General features: G+C 49.1%; 7 protein-coding genes across 7 annotated transcripts; 6 read left to right on the top strand and 1 right to left on the bottom strand.

Annotated features, from left to right (window-relative positions):
* Positions 1-511: 511 nt before the first annotated feature.
* Positions 512-1,858, top strand: N7479_005546 (serine hydrolase domain-containing protein; the record flags this gene model as incomplete). The annotated part of the gene is made up of 3 exons (XM_057253242.1): positions 512-1,036; positions 1,086-1,383; positions 1,443-1,858. The coding sequence occupies 3 exons, from the start codon at positions 512-514 to the stop codon at positions 1,856-1,858; spliced, it is 1,239 nt and encodes a 412-aa protein (XP_057107104.1).
* A 688-nt stretch (positions 1,859-2,546) lies between these two features.
* N7479_005545 (uncharacterized protein) lies at positions 2,547-4,718 on the top strand (the record flags this gene model as incomplete). Its single annotated transcript, XM_057253241.1, has 1 exon — positions 2,547-4,718. The coding sequence occupies one exon, from the start codon at positions 2,547-2,549 to the stop codon at positions 4,716-4,718; it is 2,172 nt and encodes a 723-aa protein (XP_057107103.1).
* Positions 4,719-7,382: 2,664 nt separating this feature from the next.
* On the top strand, positions 7,383-8,063 carry N7479_005544 (GNAT family N-acetyltransferase; the record flags this gene model as incomplete). Its single annotated transcript, XM_057253240.1, has 1 exon — positions 7,383-8,063. One exon carries the CDS (start codon positions 7,383-7,385, stop codon positions 8,061-8,063), a length of 681 nt encoding a protein of 226 aa, XP_057107102.1.
* Positions 8,064-9,583: 1,520 nt separating this feature from the next.
* N7479_005543 (Higher eukaryotic phosphomevalonate kinase) lies at positions 9,584-12,886 on the top strand (the record flags this gene model as incomplete). The annotated part of the gene is made up of 3 exons (XM_057253239.1): positions 9,584-11,131; positions 11,189-12,262; positions 12,305-12,886. 3 exons carry the CDS (start codon positions 9,584-9,586, stop codon positions 12,884-12,886), a joined length of 3,204 nt encoding a protein of 1,067 aa, XP_057107101.1.
* A 308-nt stretch (positions 12,887-13,194) lies between these two features.
* N7479_005542 (uncharacterized protein) lies at positions 13,195-13,786 on the top strand (the record flags this gene model as incomplete). Its single annotated transcript, XM_057253238.1, has 2 exons — positions 13,195-13,210; positions 13,263-13,786. The coding sequence occupies 2 exons, from the start codon at positions 13,195-13,197 to the stop codon at positions 13,784-13,786; spliced, it is 540 nt and encodes a 179-aa protein (XP_057107100.1).
* A 582-nt stretch (positions 13,787-14,368) lies between these two features.
* Positions 14,369-15,310, top strand: N7479_005541 (Voldacs domain-containing protein; the record flags this gene model as incomplete). Its single annotated transcript, XM_057253237.1, has 2 exons — positions 14,369-14,640; positions 14,710-15,310. 2 exons carry the CDS (start codon positions 14,369-14,371, stop codon positions 15,308-15,310), a joined length of 873 nt encoding a protein of 290 aa, XP_057107099.1.
* A 409-nt stretch (positions 15,311-15,719) lies between these two features.
* Positions 15,720-18,374, bottom strand: N7479_005540 (uncharacterized protein; the record flags this gene model as incomplete). The annotated part of the gene is made up of 1 exon (XM_057253236.1): positions 15,720-18,374. One exon carries the CDS (start codon positions 18,372-18,374, stop codon positions 15,720-15,722), a length of 2,655 nt encoding a protein of 884 aa, XP_057107098.1.
* Between the last annotated feature and the right edge of the window lie 219 nt (positions 18,375-18,593).

Raw genomic sequence — 18,593 nt, 5'->3', positions numbered from 1 at the left:
ATTTCAGTTATTTGTAACTTCGAGTTCTTTTGGGAACCTTCGGCATCACCCTCTCGAGTCCTTCTAGGCGTATTTAATCCATTCCACAAAAAGAGCAAGAATGGAAAGGAGAATCAATGCACTTCCTGCGTGTGATAGCCTCAAAAAGTAGACTTAGACCACGTCACAGTAAGTTTATGCAGATTGTCAGTGTGTTGGCCGGAGATAACCCTGGAACCTTCCCCGCACCCAATCTACTGCGGTTCCGCAACCCTCTCCATGATCGACGTCGGAAATACCTAAGTAGATAGATACCTAGGTAGCTGAATATTGAGTGGAACTCCTCGGTAACGTGGGGGTATTAGTAGGGTATTGAAGAAGTTATCTTCTACTCCGTACTCCGTACTGGCTTCTTTAATTAAATAGATTACGGTCGCACTCCCCCTGGCTGTTAATTTTTGTAGATCCCCCCCTTTTTCTCAACATACAATTCTCCACACAATCACCTATTTTCTATACTCGCATTAGCAAAATGGCTCTCAATACGGAAGTGCAGTCGCGTCTCCGCGATATTGTAGACAAAGCCTGCGAAGATCAAAAGTCCGGTATTCCCGGGACCACCGTCGTGGTCGTTGGTAAAGATGGCAAGGAACTATTCGCCCACTCTGCTGGTAAGCGAGGGACGGGATGCGAAGAGCCCATGACATTGGATAGCATATTCTGGATCGCATCTTGTACTAAGATGCTGGTTGGTGTTGCCTGTATGCAACTGGTTGAGCAGGGCGTCCTCAATCTTGATGATGTGGAGCAGACAGAGGCGCTTTGCCCTGAACTAAAGAGTCTCAAGGTGTTGAAGCCAGATGGCAGTCTTGAGGACAAGAAGAATGGAATTACCCTGCGCATGCTGTTAACCCATACTTCCGGGTTCGGCTATACATTTTTCAATGAGAGACTGAAGCAGTGGTCCTACCCGGTTGGCATGGACGAGTTCTCTGGACGGTTCGAAGACATGAAGCGACCTCTTGTATTCCAGCCCGGCGAAGGCTGGGAATATGGCGTAAGTACCAGATATCAAATCCCATAAAATTCATAGCTAACGAGTACAGGTTGGTATCGACTGGGCGGGAATGGTACTGGAACGCGCGACCGGCCTGAAGCTGAACGACTACCTAACAAAAAACATCTTTGTGCCCCTTGGAATCAAAGATATTTCCATGGTTCCGAGCAAGGACATGCGCCAGAGGCTAGCGTATATGAATAGTCGAAGTCCAGATGGCACTCTGGCACCCCGAGATCATCTTCTTCGAGCACCACTGGTTGTTGACCTGGAAAATGACGCTGAAGTTGCTAGAATATTCAACAGCGGCGGTGCGGGTATATTTGCCAAGCCACAGGAATATTGCAGTGAGTCGCGAGCAGCTCTGAGATTTTATCAAGATACCATAACTGACTTGTCTCCCCAGAGGTCCTCGCTGTGCTGTTAAATGATGGAACGTGCCCTACGACGGGCAGCAAATTGCTTCGCAAGGAGACTGTCGACGAGATGTTCTCCAATCAGATCCCCCAGTTCCCTAACTACAGTCGCCAAAGTATCCCCGCTGCCAAGCCGGAGCTTACAAACCAGATTCCAGAGCTTTATCCAGTTTCTGGAAACCCACCCCAGGGTTGGGGCCTGACGTTCATGCTGAGCAATGGTGGTCCTACAGGGCGATCGAACAGCACAGGACACTGGGCTGGGCTAGCGAATATATGGTGGTGGGCGGACAGGGAGAAGGGTGTTGCAGGGATAGTTTGTACACAGATTACACCGTTTGGGGACGCTAATGTGCTTGGGTTATGGGGAGCAGTCGAGGTTGAGATATACAAAGCTCTTGCCTAATGGATTGTTGGAATGCCTTGTAAGGCTTCAACAGGCTATTTAGCTAGGCTGTATAGAATAACAGAACCCTTCATGTCCTCTATGTATACATATTAATCCCAACACTCTTATAAACAGATGCCACTAACCCTATTCGGGCTACGGGGGATCCGGGGAATTCATGGGGGTCGGAGGTTCCGGAAACTCAAAAAAGCCCCCTTATGTGAACCCTAAGATCTCCAGGTTTACCTGGCTTCCCCGCTTTTTGGAAATCTCTGGTTTTCATACCCTCAGGGGCAAAAGTACAGGGAGAATAAAAAACTCAACAGTGGTCATCATGCCTGTCCAGAAACGAGGCGCAACCCTTACACAAGGATCCAGATCTAGGCGTCAAAATCGCTCTTGCGACCAGTGCAGAAAATCCAAGCGAGCATGCGATGCACCCAGCCTGGATCTGACTAAACGATCACTCCAAGTTAGCAGTATCGATGGCCAGCGATCGTCTTGTTCCTACTGCGCTAGAACAAATAAACTATGTACTATGGAGTGGGCCCGATCACAAGTCCATTCTACGCTAAGATTCCCTCAACAACCCCTTTCCGATCGTGGGAGTCGAGATACGCTCTTCCCATGCAAATCCAACGAGCTCCAGATCGAAACTGAATCTGGAACATGGAGCGATCTGCTTGAACCATATCTCACACAGGAGATGATGAGCGGGGAATTGGAGTCGGCCAACGTGGATTTGCCTGGGTCATTGTCTGACTATGACTCGATGCTGCTTAGTCCCATGTTTGATGATACTGAGGCCCCCCAGGAAATCAGGCAGGCAGAGATGTCTGACGCAGTAACATCTGCAGGATCTGTGTCTGATCTCATGCCACCATACCTCTCTAGTTTCTCAACCACCTCCACCCAACAATCCTCACATTTCGAACTTGATCCGGCGTACCATCAAATGTGGTTGACCCCCCAGGCCTCCAAGACACCTCAGACGTACAGTAGCCGCGGATCCGCCCCATCCGAAAGCCCACGATGTCGGAGTGACTCTCCCCGGATGTCTCTCAACCAGCAATCCTCCTCATGGGACAGTTCGCAAAGATCACTCTCCCCATTTTCCATCGACCAACAAATGATCACCACATCCAACTCCCAGCTGACTTCAGCGAACCTACTCCAAATCTACCACGACGTGCTAGAACACAACCTATCGTGTTGGTTAAGCGATATAACCTGTCCTTACCAACCCGAATCACGAAATACCCCTCATATTACACCCGAATTGGGTTCCTCGCGGTATAATATGATATACCAGCGCACAATCAGGCTTGACCGTGTGGCACAGACTTGCAAGATTCTGCACCTGACACCTGCTGAGGACCAGGCCGCGTCCAAAGCTCTGCACTTTACAATCATGGCATTTGCTACACAGTGGGCGCAGGGGAGTCGTCGACACCATGAGAAATATCCGACCAGGCCTTTTGGTGGTGGCGAGGAAGAAATTGCCAATGGACTCGCCGACGAGTTTGACCGCATTCTTCAACACCACTTTTGGGACCAAGCGCAGCGTGCACTCCAACAAGTCGCCGATTTGGAGTCGTATAGAGTGGCATGTGCTGAGATGATTTTCGGCCTGACACAAAGACCATGGAATCCAGGTAATCGGTCTCATAAACAGGGGATAGAAGAGCAAGGCCATGAGTTTGCCACAGACTCACTCTTGTCAAAGTTACACGATATAATAAACAAAGAAGGACCGCCAGTATACCTGGAGCGGGCGGTTCGGAAAATTCACGCACTGAAGTATCGCTGCGACACACTTAAAAATGGTCTCGGCAAGCAGTTCAGGAGTCGTGGCAAGGGCGACCCCGGTATTGAGGCCATGAGCGCCGAACATCGAGATACAATTGGCCTACTCTACTGGATGGCTATTATGTCCGACACTCTCTCCTCATCCATGAACGAACGACCTGTCGTAGTACCGGATCAGGACTGCCAGCACGAAGGGCAAAAGGAGATCCAGCAAGCTGAGAATATCGATAGATCTGTTGGAAGAAGTCGGTGGAACCTCAATCTTTTTTTGCAAGGAAACCTCAAACAGACACGTCGAACGCACTGGCCCTGTTCCTACGAGGCTGCTGCTGAAGACGTCATTAAGTCAGCGCCAGTCAAGGTACTTATGTTCCGCCACCTGTCTTACATACAAAATGCCATTCGCAAGGGTACCCCGGAAGACCAGATCGAAGAAACCCTTCAAATGACGATATCACTATATGAATACTGGAACAGAACGCACGGCGCCTTCTTCAGTGAACTGGTGCAGAACTACAGTGAAGTTCCGAAGCGCATACAGGGCTGGTTTCTCTGTATCTCTGCCCACTGGCACCTTGCTGCTTTAATACTCGCCGATCTGCTAGAACTCATTGACGAGAATGCCCTGGGTATGGATGGCCCAACTCATATTCGTCTCACTAGTCAAGTGGCAAGGGGAATGAGGATGCACAGTGCCAGGGAGCTGGCAGATCTGGCAAGAGTCGGCACGATGCCTACCATAAATGGTAATAGCATGAGTATGCCGCGAATGCCAGAGTTCCACCATGCTGTCAATGAGGGCTCGCTATTGACCGAACCATGGACAATGATTTTGATTAGGGCGTTTACTAAAGCTTGTATGGCCTTCCTAGGTGAAGCAGATGAACCACTGTCTTATCTTGAGACTACCCTTGTGCACAATAGTGATGATTTTGAGAGGAACATTGAGCAGGCAGAAGTGTGTATGAAGGGGCTGTGGCTATTGGGTAAAAAGTCGGATATGGCACAAGAGATCGCTGAGACACTTTCACTCGCATTGGGAGAGCTGCGGAAGGGGTGTATTGTATAGTTTCTACAATTCTACAGTCATCATTTAGAGGCGCCTTCGTGAATAAAAGTTCGTAAACTTCCAGAGCCCTGAAACAACTCTCTCCCATTCACGCGCTCCAATCCTCTTAAGTGTATCTAGGAGATCTAGGAGATCTACAGATCCACGCATCCATAGTGGCAGTCCTGGAGTGTATTCAAAATTAGCAATGGGTCACTCACTCCAGGGCTGTATCAAGGCAGAATTACCCAGAGCACCTATCACGACAGACCGAGAACTCGCGATAATGCACTTAACGTCACCTGTAATAAACATCGTATTTTTTCAATTGCATACAATAAACTCAAGAAATATAAAAGGAAAAGAGAATATGCTGCGTATTATTAGTTGAATAGCACATACTAGTTATTGGAGCTCGTATTACTCACAGCCGCCCATCCCCTTCCCAAATATGCGAGTAGGTACATATGCATGCTTATTGACGTAAGTTCTCAGGCTGTAGTGGCAGTGGTTGATTCGTCGTTCATGGCTGTCCCTAATCTTATATTGTTGGCACACACAGCCTAAGGATGGAATTAGGCCTCTGCAAAGCCCACAAAGCCCAAAGCCCAGTCCAACCCAACCCACTAATGGGTTGGGCTTTGGGCCTATCCTTGGGGCCCATCGATAGGTTATGGGCTTATACCTTGAGTCCATAGGGCCCATTTAGGCCCATAATTGGCCCCCATTATTTATCAAACAATACAAACATACCAACCTACCGCAACTGCATAATTGGTATATTTTTTTACTGGTTTTTTTGGGTATTGAGATTACTATCCAGGCTGTACTATATAAAGCTACATACATATACGTAAATCATTATTATATTCTTCCTCTTCTTTATCTTCTTCTAACAGTCTCAGACTCAGCGGTATTAACAAAAATCATAATCTATTTTCATAAAACTCTACTTTTTTACAAGATAACAGAAGTACATTTTATTTTCTAAAGGTAAAAGCGATAATTCTATCTGTCCCCTGAGTATACAGGTTGGAACATACGTAAAATACAGTCATTAATCAGCTAATTTATGTAGGTATGCCAAGATAATATTTATGCAGTAAAATGGGCCCATAAGGCCCCCATCAATGGGCCGTGGGTTGGGCCCTCGAAGCCCGGCCCATTTATGGGCTTTGCAGAGGCCTAGATGGAATACCAAAGGTACACTGATACTGCCAGTAGACTGTTTTATCTTGCTCTAGTCTTTCTACTCTATCACGGTATCCTTATTTCCGCAAGTCACAAATTCTTCCTCTTTTACTCACAGGGAAAATTTCCTATGATGGTCACTGTCATGGCCGTCCCGCTATTTCCTTCGAGCAAAGAGCCCTGGAAATCATGTCAGAAGAAGAGCATTCTGGACCGTCATATTTTTCAAAATTAATCCGTGCCGGGAAATTGTACTTTCGGAAGCCTTCAGTCTCCTCAGGCTGTACGTAATGATCATGTATGCTGGAAATCAAGTGATATCTGAGCGAGCAGGGGCTGCCCATCAAGGACGCCAGGACGACGAGAGCAAATGGGGGCTCGGTCAGGTCTTGCCTGTCCTTTTATTGGTGATCCCGTTTTCCTAATTTATGGAAGAACTCTGCCGTCCGTACTAACATGGTCCGAACTTGACCACAGCGGTAGTATTGACTAAACTAACTTTTCTCGCCTAGTCAGGAATTGGAGATGCCTCTTCTGTAAGAGAAAATCTTAGCATTCAACAGAAATATTCGTCTAGCCATACCATCCCGAGGTGCAATCAACAGTATTACGAGCCTGCTGTCACTTCCAATCATAGCGTACCTGTGAGAGCATGGACAATGCCACCACGAAACTCACACCAAGTAAGTCCGTCTTGTTATTCAGCAAGAATACTCAGCAGGCCGCCTACGGCCGCGGAAGAATACGCACTGCTGACCTATCTCATAGACTCTAACACAAAGAGCATTGAGCTGGTCAACACGTATCAATGCTACTCATCAAGTAAATGGTAGTGAGGCTTGGGCTTTGGCGGCAGAAGACGAGATGTAAGTCAAGCTTGATGAACTTGAAAACAGCGTTTTTGAGATGGATATATTTCAGGCTTGGTTTATTTTTCTGTTCTTTTTTATGTTTGACATCTTGACTTGGGGCACGATCTCATTAGGGCTGCCATTTTAGCATGGTGAGGCGAAGATATATACACACGACGGACATTGGGTTTGCAGTACAACCACCACAAAGTATGCTACGTTATGCCTGGTTAGAAGTCAATTTTCACTTATTAAACCAATTTGCCAATCCTCATTGGGTATTTCGTCTTGTTTTTGAGTCCTCAAAATCTCGCGCCTAAAATTATGCAGTTCAGCAAGTCACAATAATGGTCTCCACCGACGTCTGGTGAATAAATGTGGAATATACTTGAGCCCTGCAAGTATACATAGTCAAAATGCCCTTTCGACGGACAATGCCAGGTGTTTTGAATCTTCGGCTTTCGTACTAAACAAAGGTTGAGATCGGACTTGCACGCCGTGGAAAAGTGGATCAACTCCTCGATAAGCGATCTCGGCCAATTTCAAGTTCGCCGTAGCTCGCTTTGAGTCATAAAATTGTATATAAATAATCAAGAAATGCTCTTCTCTGATCTAACATGCTCATCACCTTCAGGCTCTATCCATGGCGTCCAACTATACCTACTCCTTCTTCCGGGTCTCAAAGACAGATGAAGTCGAAGCCTCAGCTCAGAAATATCGAGACCTACGCTTAAAAGCATTGAAAACTTCACCCGATTCATTCTCATCTACTTATGATATCGAATCGGCTTTCACCAATTCCGAGTGGATAGATCGTCTCACCTTTCCCGATCGAGAACTGTTTATTTGTGCCGCGAAACCATTGAGTCATAATCCTTCATCTCCTAATGATATCGAATGGATCGGCCAAGTCACTCTGCGAGGGCCTTCATCCAGGGCTGATTTCGAGTTACCTGTGGAAGCTGGTCAACCACCCCAAAAGTTTGACGAAGAGGAGGAGCGATGGCAGATGCTGAGCTTGTTTACGCTTTCAGAGTATCGCGGCCATGGACTTGGAAGCAAACTTTGTCAGGAAGCTCTCAATTATCTTCGATCATACCGTTCATTTCCTGGTCAAGTTCAAGTGCGGCTCATTGTTAAGGCGGGGAACGATGTCACAGTCGAATTGTACCGGCGTCTTGGGTTCATCCATGCTGGGAGGGCGACTCTTGTTGAAGCTCTCATTGCAAATGGAGACGAGCATCTTGTTCCGAAAGATCGAGCCTCGGCGAAGTACTCAGACAGAAAAGGGCTGATTATGATATCTCGTATGTCGCGCTCATGATGCCTTCATAGCAAAGTAAAGAAAAATATCAGAGTTAAATCGACATTCATTCCATTACTATAACATTTTTGTGCCATGGAACTAAAGTAAAAGTGGTCAGTATTGGGCGAATTAACGCTTGATCACATTCCCATTGTCTACTGTACAACAACGCGAATACAACCTAGGCTTTCCATCGGCCAGTATTGGTTTATAGCCTTGTTTGAGCTACTCACAACATGACAATCTCTTTACATTTTTGCCGAGTAAACTGTGCTCCTACCAAAACCACAGTGCAGTTATCCGGATTGGGCCCTTAGGCTACACCTAACAGGGCACGGGTCACGCCGGATGCCCATAGGCGTCCTTGATCCCTGGCGTACTTGTAGATCTATGTTCGTATCTATATTTCTCTCCTATCCTTGTTTTGCCTTCGCCCAATGCTACCCTTTTTATGCGCCGATATCGCTGTACACTGCGTACACCTGTCTGGTAGATCCAATTCATCCGTCTTATTTTGACCCTAGAGCTCTGGATCTCCGCGAGTCAGGCCACAGTTTGCTAAAGTTTGGATTCATATTCACCGCGCATCTTCCACACAGGAATCGTGCACAGTCTCCGTGTGGAGCTAAAACCCTAGTACATACTCCGTACTCCGTACGCATATACAATTCCTCCCGATTCAACGCGGGAGTGACAGCCCGGGGCTAATATCAAACTAGACAAATATGCTAAGGATTCGAAATGTATAACTTATGCATTTTCTCACAGTAATTTTGAGTATTTCTATTACTTGATGAGAGCAAGCTAATAGTATTCAAATCTATTATTATCCTGATTTTTACGTTTCCTCCCTGATACTCGTGTCTGTGTATAGATCGGTAGTAATACTGGTAAGTAAGAACGACTATATTCACTTGCAGGTAAGGCGCCCTCCTCTATCGTATCCTGTATGTGAGTTTTGATATCGAATGCCAGTGTGATGGAAATCAACGGAGAAATTCAAAGTTAGCCTATAACATTTGGAGAAAACTTCTTTGTAGCATCACCTGACACCAGTGTTGCCAACGTATAACGCTCTAAAATTTCTGGTAAATAAAGATGTGCTACTCAGGGAAAACAGCCGGGGAAAGCCGAGCTGAAGAGCTAGATAAATCGCACAATATTGGGCAAAAATAATTAGCGACCAAACTATAGCTCCCAATATATCTAGAAGACAAAAGCTGCCTATTTCTTGAAACAAATGATATCTCTGAAAAAGGAATTAGTCTAGGAACGTAGCAGATTGCTCAATTTGGCATCAGCCTGCACATAGCCACAAGTGGATTTGCACAGCTGCCAGCTGCCGCCAGCGACAAACTAGTTGCAAGTACTTAAAAGCACGTTCCCGTAAATCCTAAACCAACTATTCTCGTCATTTTTACTGTTGAGCTGATATGGCCACTCTTAACGCCCTCGCATGGACTTGAAGGCAAAAAGCAGGGTCATCCCCAAGACAGCAATTGTCGGACATACAGTACAACGATGGCTTAGATGCCATGATGCAAGAACCAGGATGGATCATGTATCAAGAGTTTATTATCCCTCAACTTTCTCAATTGTTAGCTCCTCTCTTCAGCTCGCGTGTCCATATCTCAGTGCTAGAAATCGGACCTGGCCCGGAGAGCGTACTAGGACATCTGCCCGGCCACCTGAGGCGGAAGATCAGGAGATATGCCGCATTTCAACCCAGTGATCTACTTGCTACAAGGTTGGAAAAATGGCTTTGCTCGACACCAGAGACGGAGTCCCCGTTGTCCTGGCTGGAAAGCCCGCCTGATATCCATCACGTGTCATTCGACCTAGATAGCAACACAAAGACCGATAGTACTAGTACGCGTGATGGAGATAAAAAGTTTGACGTCATCCTATTCTGTTCCAGCATGTACAGCATGGATTTCAACGCCAGGTCGATCAAGCGGGCGCTGGGAATGCTTGTTGAGCGGCCCGAAGGCGGCATGGTGGTGGCTTTTTATCGTGATGGGACATTAGCACTCAACGGATTAGTGTGCCATCAAACGGCTTCTTTCCTTACCGGGGCCGTCTATGTGGCAGATGACAACAAGGCACTGAACTCTTTTTGCCCTTTCATCGCAGGGTACGTTATGCAGGATGTGGAGGAGGACAAAGCTATGCGAGCCAAATGGCGTAAGGTGTGCCGGGAGTTGGGCTGTTGCGAGAACGCCCACCCAGGCCATCTCTTATTCAGCTCTCCCCACACCATGGCGGCCTTCCCTCAACATGCGACCACGTTGCCAGAGCTAACGGCGCAGGTACCATTGCTGGAAGGGGGCAGAACAGTCAAGAACTGGGTGGCTCGCCTTCACCATCCTGCCTCTGTTGTTAGACCAACAGAGGTCAGACACATTCGACAGTGTGTTCAATGGGCTCTAAAGCACGGGTTCAGCCTGACCGTCGTAGGCGGTTACTGCCTGCGTTCCAACGTCGTTTCGGTCGACATGAGCGCCTTTGACAAAGTACACATTATCAAAGCCGGAAGTGATGGACAAGAATCTGGTTTCGACTCCGTTCCCTTAATCGTCGCGGAGGGCGGATGCAAGACTGGGGATATTACCCGCAAGACCATGGCCGCGGGCCTGACAGTACCCTTGGGGATCCGCCCAAGCGTAGGCGCGGGGCTATGGCTACAAGGCGGCATTGGGCAACTGGGTAGAATATACGGGCTTGCGTGCGACGCCATCGTCGGTGCCGTGATAGTCAGCGTCGACTCTAGCCAGACCATTTACATCGGCCATGTACCGCGCCAACACCGGCCGGCCGGTGCCGAGCGCCCGGAAAACGGAAACGATCTGTTATGGGCGATAAAAGGTGCTGGGACCAACTTGGGCATTGTAGTCAGCGTTACATTCAAGGCTTACGCGGCTGTGACCTTTTGGACTCGAGACTGGGTTTACCCGCTGAATGACAGTCTTGACGCGCAGCGCACGCTTAGCGATTTTGATAACTTGCTCGCTAGGAAACTCCCCCAGAGCTGTTCTGCAGACGCGTGGGTGTACTGGGATGTCGGCAAGCTGCACCTTGGCGTGACTGTGATTGAATCTTCCACGACTGGGATGAGGATTTTCGGGTCTAATGAGAATTTTTAGGCCATGGACGGCGTTAAGTTGCTCGAGACTGAAATGTACATGTTCAGAATGCACAGCAAGCATGCTAATTGCAAGACCTCCTCGTTCAAGCGATGCTTATTCTTAAAAGGCATTGGAGCATTGAAGGTCGCCAAGATCTTGGTGGCAGCCGTTGAGACTCGTCCCACGCCATTCTCCTATCTCCATCTAATACAAGGTGGCGGGGCTGTCGGTGACGTGGCAGCCAATGCGACTGCTTTTGGTTGTCAAGACTGGGACTTTGCCTATGTGATAACTGGCGTATGGCCCCGCGAGCAAGACGGAACCATACTCGCTCGATCTGCCGTGGAATGGGTGTACAATATCGCTAGCAAAGTGTTGCCCGTGAGTAACGGGGTTTACGGCGCAGACCTAGGGCCGGACCCTAGAGACGCCGCACTAGCGGCCAAGGCTTTTGGACTGAACCGGCCACGCCTAGCTCGCATCAAGCATGGCTCGGACCCGCGCAATGTGCTAGCTTATGCCTGCCCGCTCCCAAAAGTGAAGATGGAACAGAAGCTCATCGTTCTTGTCACGGGCGCAAGCGGCGCGGGAAAGGACTACTGTGCCGACATCTGGGTCTCCGTCTTCCTCAAATGCACCCATAAAGCCATCAGAGCACGCGTAGTCAGCATTAGCGATACGACTAAGCAAGAATACGCGGCCGTTACTGGTGCTGACCTGGACCGTCTACTTCGGGACCGTGCGTACAAAGAGAAACACCAACCAGCATTGACGGCGTTCTTCCAGAATCAGGTGCAGCATCGACCTTGCCTGCCAGAGGAGCATTTTCTAAACGCGGTTAATAGCGCCAGAGACGTGGATGTATTGCTAATCACTGGGATGAGAGATGAAGCGCCAGTCGCAGCCTTCTCGCATTTGGTGCCAGACAGCAGACTGCTTGAGATTTGCGTTCAAGCTAGTAAAGAGATGCGACGAGCTCGCCGAGGGTGTCACGAAGGTGATGATAATACTGATGACAGCGGGAAGGACAACAGCAATAGGCCAAAACCGAAGCCCTTAGACTACCGGCCCAGTCTCATCTTCAACAATGACGTGACCGGAGACGAAGCGGTAAAAAGGCTTGCCGAAGACTAGCTGCTTCCCTTCTTTCATGAGGATCTTAAGCGACTGGCCGACTTGGTGCTTCCGGAACCCAACTTTCCACGCCCGGACGTCGAGTTCCGGCATGTGCTCAACATCTCCCGGCAGCCAGGTGGTCTGTCCTTGTGCACTTCTCTGCTGCAGACTCACTTCACGGATGACTGGGCCAAAGTCGATGTCATAGCATTTTGTGAGGCTGGCGGCTTCATCTATGCGTCGGCATTGGCCTCGCGGGTCAATGTACCTTTAGCGCTGATTCGCGAGGCCGGCAAACTGCCCCCACCCACTGTTTCCGTCCTCAAGTCTACATCTCACATATCGTGGACATCCAATTCAAATGACAAGATGATTGAGATAGAACGGGATTTGATCCCTAGAGGCGCGCGGGTATTGGTTGTTGACGATGTGCTTTCCACGGGGAAGACACTTTGTGCGGTGCTGCAGCTTTTGAATGAAGTTGAGATTGCTGATGTCAGCATAATGCTTGAAGGTTGGCGAGTTCCCAGTTCATCGTGGTCGGGAACTGTTGCGCCAGCGTGGGTTTGGCGTCAATATTCAAAGCCTTTTGGTATTTAATGGTGCCTAGGCAGAGGATCTTGAAATCTTAGACTTGTGATCAAATTGGACTTTTTTTTCAGTGTTAATATGTATGCGTTTTGCTACATTTACCAGCTTAGAAAGTAAGAACAGAGAGTTACAAGTCCATAGCAAGCATGCACTTTCTTATCTGATCAATTAGAAGATCATCGCAATAGTGCATAATGATATGAACGTTGCCCAGGTGTGCTCTTAACACAGCTCTCCCGGCGTGATGTCAACAGATGCGCCCCATCTCCGTTACTCCGCTACTCCGCAGTTGATCGGCCTCATCTTACAACTCAACCATGTACGACTCCTATCGTCAGTATTCCTACCATGCTCGTATACGTCTGAATAACTAACCACCTTTTAGGCCCACACCCTCTCCTCGCCCAGGTCCCACTAACCGTCTCACCCTTCATCAACCTCCCCGCCTCCGTCACATTACCCTACACATACAAATCTGTCCCCTCATCTCTACCCCCCTCAGTGACAGTCGATCCGAGCAGCCCTGACGGTAAAGCCCGTTATGTTGTTTCCCCGAGCGGTGAGCATGCAGCTCACCCAGACGACGTCCTCGCCGCCTGTTCCTCACTCGAACAACATTTGAATAAGGCTCGCAGCGACGCGGATCAAGCGATCGGCGCATGGAATGAGTCGATTAAACAACGCGAGCTAGCCGAAAAAAGACGTCTGGCTCCTGGGTGGCTCGACCGTGACGAAAAGCTTCTTCAGCCTAGCCGGAACAGTATCTCTCCTGACGCACAGGGTGATGCCCATCCAAGCCTGCTGGATAGCTCATCCCCTGACCAGGGCTCTTCGCAAATGCCGAGCATGGTACCACATAACGATGGGGAGGAGTTGGATAGAGCGTTCGGTGGTCTAGGTTTGAAATGATGAAGGACGGTCTTGCAAGAAAGTTAATCTCTCATTGCTCTTTACGGCACATGAGTACTTGGAAATCAATTTCTCAATGTGGCACAGTGGATCAATCACTGGAATAAAGTCTCCAAAGGATTCCCTATGTTTCAGGTGGACTTTCCAGCTGGACTCTTCTGAGGTCTTGTCAAAGCAGTTTAATAATCTCCAAGTTTGCAATATTTCAAGTGGGGATTTTTCTGTCAGTGCTAGGATTATCCACAGATATTTGATGGATGAGGTGAATGGGTTCACAGTCGTTTGACTGCCTATGCGGTTTATAGGACTGTCACATGGAGGAAATTACTTCAAAAAGATAGTATACCAAGTACTTAATATTTTTAAATAATGCTGTGTATAAAACGCGTACACACGCAGTATAGCAATAGAACAAGAAGAGTACACAATGTATGTATGTACTATTTCTTCGCTCCCGAGCTCGGGGAAAAGCTCCACCCCGCGCGGGAAGCTCGTTTTCATTCCATCACAACTCCAGAAAGCACCCTGGTCATACCGTTCAACCCTTGCGTTTTTCTCCCCCAATCATACATATACTATAGCATGGAGGTTATTAGCAGCTCTCCTGAAGCCGCCTCATTCGTGCCGCTGGCTGAACACCAGTCGCGCACCCCGAGCTCCTTCTACTCCGGACCCCCAGTATTGTACCACCACAGTCAGCGCTGCAAGATCGTTATCCTTGAGCGCGAGCTCCTTGCCACTCCAGCACTGAATGCCTTGCGTGGCCAAGATGCTGTAAACAACAGCGCTGCAAGCCAAGACGATGACGAGAAGGAGGTCGCAATCTCAGGCGTGGATACTTGGGTGACATCCGAGTGAGTTTATCAATTCCCCCTCCCATGTAAAGACGAGGGCATTGACTGATCGAATTTATCACTCAATAGAAAGTTTTTCTTTTTCTCCCCTACCGCCTCCACAGGCGTGTCAATCCCCTACCCCTCGATCTCACTTCACGCACTCCAACGGCTACGCGTCCCAGACACCGATGCGGAAGTCCAGGGCCTGTATATGCAAGTTGCGACGCCGGGTGCGCCCTCAGCTGATGACGAAGAGGAATGCATCACAATGACCGTGGTGCTGCCCGCCGACGCCACGCTACAAGAGCCCGTGGAGACTGAGTCCGATACACCCACGCAGCAGCTTTACGACGCTGTCTCGGCCTGCTCGAATTTACACCCTGATCCCGTTGAGCAGGGCGATGAGGATGAGGAGGATGGGCCTAAGTTCATTTCGGCTGAAGAGCACGAGGGAGTCTTCCAGCTTGGAAATGGGGATATGCCCCCTCCTGTTGATGGGAGCTCTGGGTGGATCACGGCAGATAATATGGACCAGTTCTTTGATGCAGATGGGAATTGGATTGCTGCTGGTGAGCCGCCTTCTTTCCCACTTGGGCCTGGAGCTGGGACTGTTAGAGCGCGAGAGGGAGAGAATGGCGTCGAAGAGAATGGAGAAGAGGATGAGACCAAGTGGCGGAAGACGGATTGATTGGGATCAAGCCGCTTTGATGGAAAAGATGAAAGACACGGTGTAGGATTGGCGTTTAAAATGCTCGAATGATTACGTGGTATACTACTTATGGATCATTTTGCTGCGGTTTATTATTTAAGGAAACATAGGTAGAGGAGGACTGGATTTAGTACTAATGATTTCCTCATTCATTGAATAACAACCTGAGAAAACATACATCAAACATAAAAACAGGAGAAAAAGATGGACCACCAAGCGACATGCGGAATAAGAAGTAGTAAAACAAAATAAAAACAGGTAGAAGAGAAGGACACTGAAGCTTTTGCGCCAACATCAGTATCAAATACTGCTCGATCAAAAGAAATCAGAACGAATCAAAAGAAAACTGTCGCTTTCAAAGTCCACAAAAGAAATAGCAAAATTGGCCCTATTCCCGTAGGAACCCATCGCCGTCATAAAGACTAGCAGGCGTGGCAGTTCCAATTCCAAGTTCGAGGCCCTTGCCCGTTGGAGTAGTCATTCCTCGTCGGGGAGAAGTAGGAGTAGGGGGTGCATGGTAGCTCGACATATGAGACGGTAATTGTTGGTTATTGGGCATGGGACGGGGGCCATTGGTCTTGCGACGGGTGGGAGAGGATTCAGGCGTGCGGAACGACCCAATTGGGGACAACACGGAGGTTTTAGGAGGGGAGGTAGCCCGCTTGGAATCTTCGAAGATAGTAACGCGATCTTGGACCCTTGAGGAGCGACGGGAGCCGTAGAGTGCAGAAGAACCGCCGATGGGACCCAGCCCGTTGTCCAAGCTGGAAACGGAATCACGGTCCCGGCGGAATGAGCGGTTTGAAGCATCAGTCTTCGTGCGTTGCAGTGTATCTGTGGACCTACGCCAGTCACTGCCTTCTGTTCCGGTGATACTCATGACAAGAGGAAGGCGATTAGGCGAGACCAAGGGACTTTCTGGTGCATCCGAGGAGGCTGAGGGTACGCGAGTTGACTTGCTTCGAGCTGTGATAACACCGGGTTGGCTGCGAGGCCCCTTTACTGCTGAGCGTCGTGGGCTACCGATGGCAGGGGAGTTCTCGTGAGATGAGAATGGAGTTTCAGACATGTTCCATACAGGCGGTGCTCTGTCGGGAGAGGGAATATGGGTGAGAGAGATGCCATGAGACGAAGGGAGAGATGTAAACAGTTCAGGGAGAGCCCGATTGTTTTCGAATGCAGGCCTATTGGCAGCCGGGCCAGACGGAGCACGGATTTTCTTCTTGCAAGGACTATCGTCGTACATTGGGGGTTGCGGTTCCTCGACGAGTGGTCCGAGAGAGCCTAGGCCAGGCTTGCCATGTCGACTGCCATATTTGCTGCGCCTGGAAGAGGACAGGGGAGACCCTGTACCTGGTGGCAATGAAGGCATAAATCTTGGTGGGTTGTTGATTGAGATCTCACGTAGATCCACCTCATCCATCTTGTCGAAATCTTCTGGTTCCTCTTCGACGGTAGGAGAGAATGTCGATGACCCAAACGTAATGGGCGGGTGAATAGAAATACGAACACAATTCTGACGTCGGTGACCCTTGCGTTGTGAATTCCCACCCTTGAGCGCAGAGGGAAGATGGCCCTTTAGACTGGCACGTTGCATCGGGCTTGGTGGTTTGATGGTGTTGGCTGCGTTACCTGGTGACCTAACCTGATGGAACAGAGTCCCACCCTCAGGCGAGCGAACGTAGAATGGGTCATCTTCCATTTGGTCATACTCATAAGCCGTGTTGCTTTGGAATAGATTGGCATGTAGTACAGAGGACTTGTGGGAACCCGATGATCGCCAGTCGGACGGGGCTGGATTTTGATATCCCAAATGCCCCACTGGAGTCCCAGACCGCGAAGAGACCTGCCTTGAAGGGGAACGGGAATGAGATGAAGACATAGAGCCAGATCGATGTGGGGCACCGCTAAAACGATTTCTAGATGCACCGAAGTGATGAGTTGTCAAACTTCGTCGAGGTGGCAAGTATGCAGATTTATGACGATGTTCAGTGGTCGAAGAAGAGCGGACAGGGAAGTTGTGCATGGGTGGGATGGAGGTGTTTGTGGCAATGAAACTCCTGCGACCATCCTTGACTCCAACATCAGCGGCACTGAAAGGTACAAACGTGCCCGAGGGGAAGCTGGGTGAGGTCAGATCGGTATCAGCCGAGTTAGGACCATTTCTACCATCATCCAAAATTGAGCTATTGGTGGTATCAAGACTCATGGAGGAAAGTCTCATCACAGAGTCATTCCTAGCGTAACTAAATCTGTCTAGGGAATATGCAGTTGGAGGAGGAGGGGGTACTGAGTGACAAGGCATCGTCCCAGCAGTTTGGCTAGCAATACTTCCCCCACGGAGACGACTAGGAGACTCATTGGAGGTTGTTGAATCCAACGAATCAGACACGCTAAGGCCTTCCGAAACAGGAAGGGGCCATCCAGGCGAAACGGGCTTCATACCTAGGTGGAACCCAGTTTCCTCCTCGTTAGGATCTGGTGTTTGCCGTGGAGTATTTTCTGCTGGCAATTCCAAAACACCCTCGACCGCCGAAAGTGGGACATCTTCTTTTGATATCGACATTGGTGCTCTAGGCGGCGGAGTAGGAAGATGATTGGATTCGCTCAATTCACCCAACGTAGCTAACGAGCTCATGCGTTTGTGGGATGATCGTGATAGGCGCTTGGAACGAGATCGAGACAGGGAATCGCGGAGAGATCGTGCTTTCTCAGTGAACTGAAAAGATGATTCTGAGTCGTTGTTTGGGCCATGCAAATTCTCTTTCGATGTTAATTGCCCCCACTCTGTTGGTTTGCCATATGGAAGCTGCCCATGCGCTCTTAACATGCTCCCTTCTATCCGACTCAATTCACTCAAAGTGTTCCCTGGGGAAGATTGCAAGCCCCGAGTGCGTCTCGGCCTCTGCGTGAAGCCCATCAGCCGTATTGCATGGCGCTCTTTGCGATATCGGACCCAAACAACAACGCTGACAACCGAGACGACGATGAAGGTGGCCGCGCCGCAAGCGGCTATGGCGATGACAGCGGTCAGCCCCAGCATGGCCGCCTTGTCAGCGTGTCACTGGGCTAACTCGGAGGCTGGATCAATACAGTTGGCGGAGATATCCCTTCTGAATTCCTCATGCGTCTCTAGCGATTCGGGTTTGAACATGCGATGCTGTGGATTATCGCTGTATCAAAACGGCAACAGTGAGGCTTCACAGTGCTAGAGACTGCATCCTCGTGGAACACAACAAAGCTGCTTCACAGGAAGAGGGAA

The sequence above is a fragment of the Penicillium vulpinum genome, assembly GCF_028829585.1.
Source record: "Penicillium vulpinum strain IBT 29486 chromosome Unknown utg000003l_segment0_segment0, whole genome shotgun sequence".
NCBI lineage: Eukaryota > Fungi > Ascomycota > Eurotiomycetes > Eurotiales > Aspergillaceae > Penicillium > Penicillium vulpinum.
The sequence above is the reverse complement of the archived record's forward strand: the minus strand, read 5'-3'. Positions and strand labels throughout refer to the sequence as shown.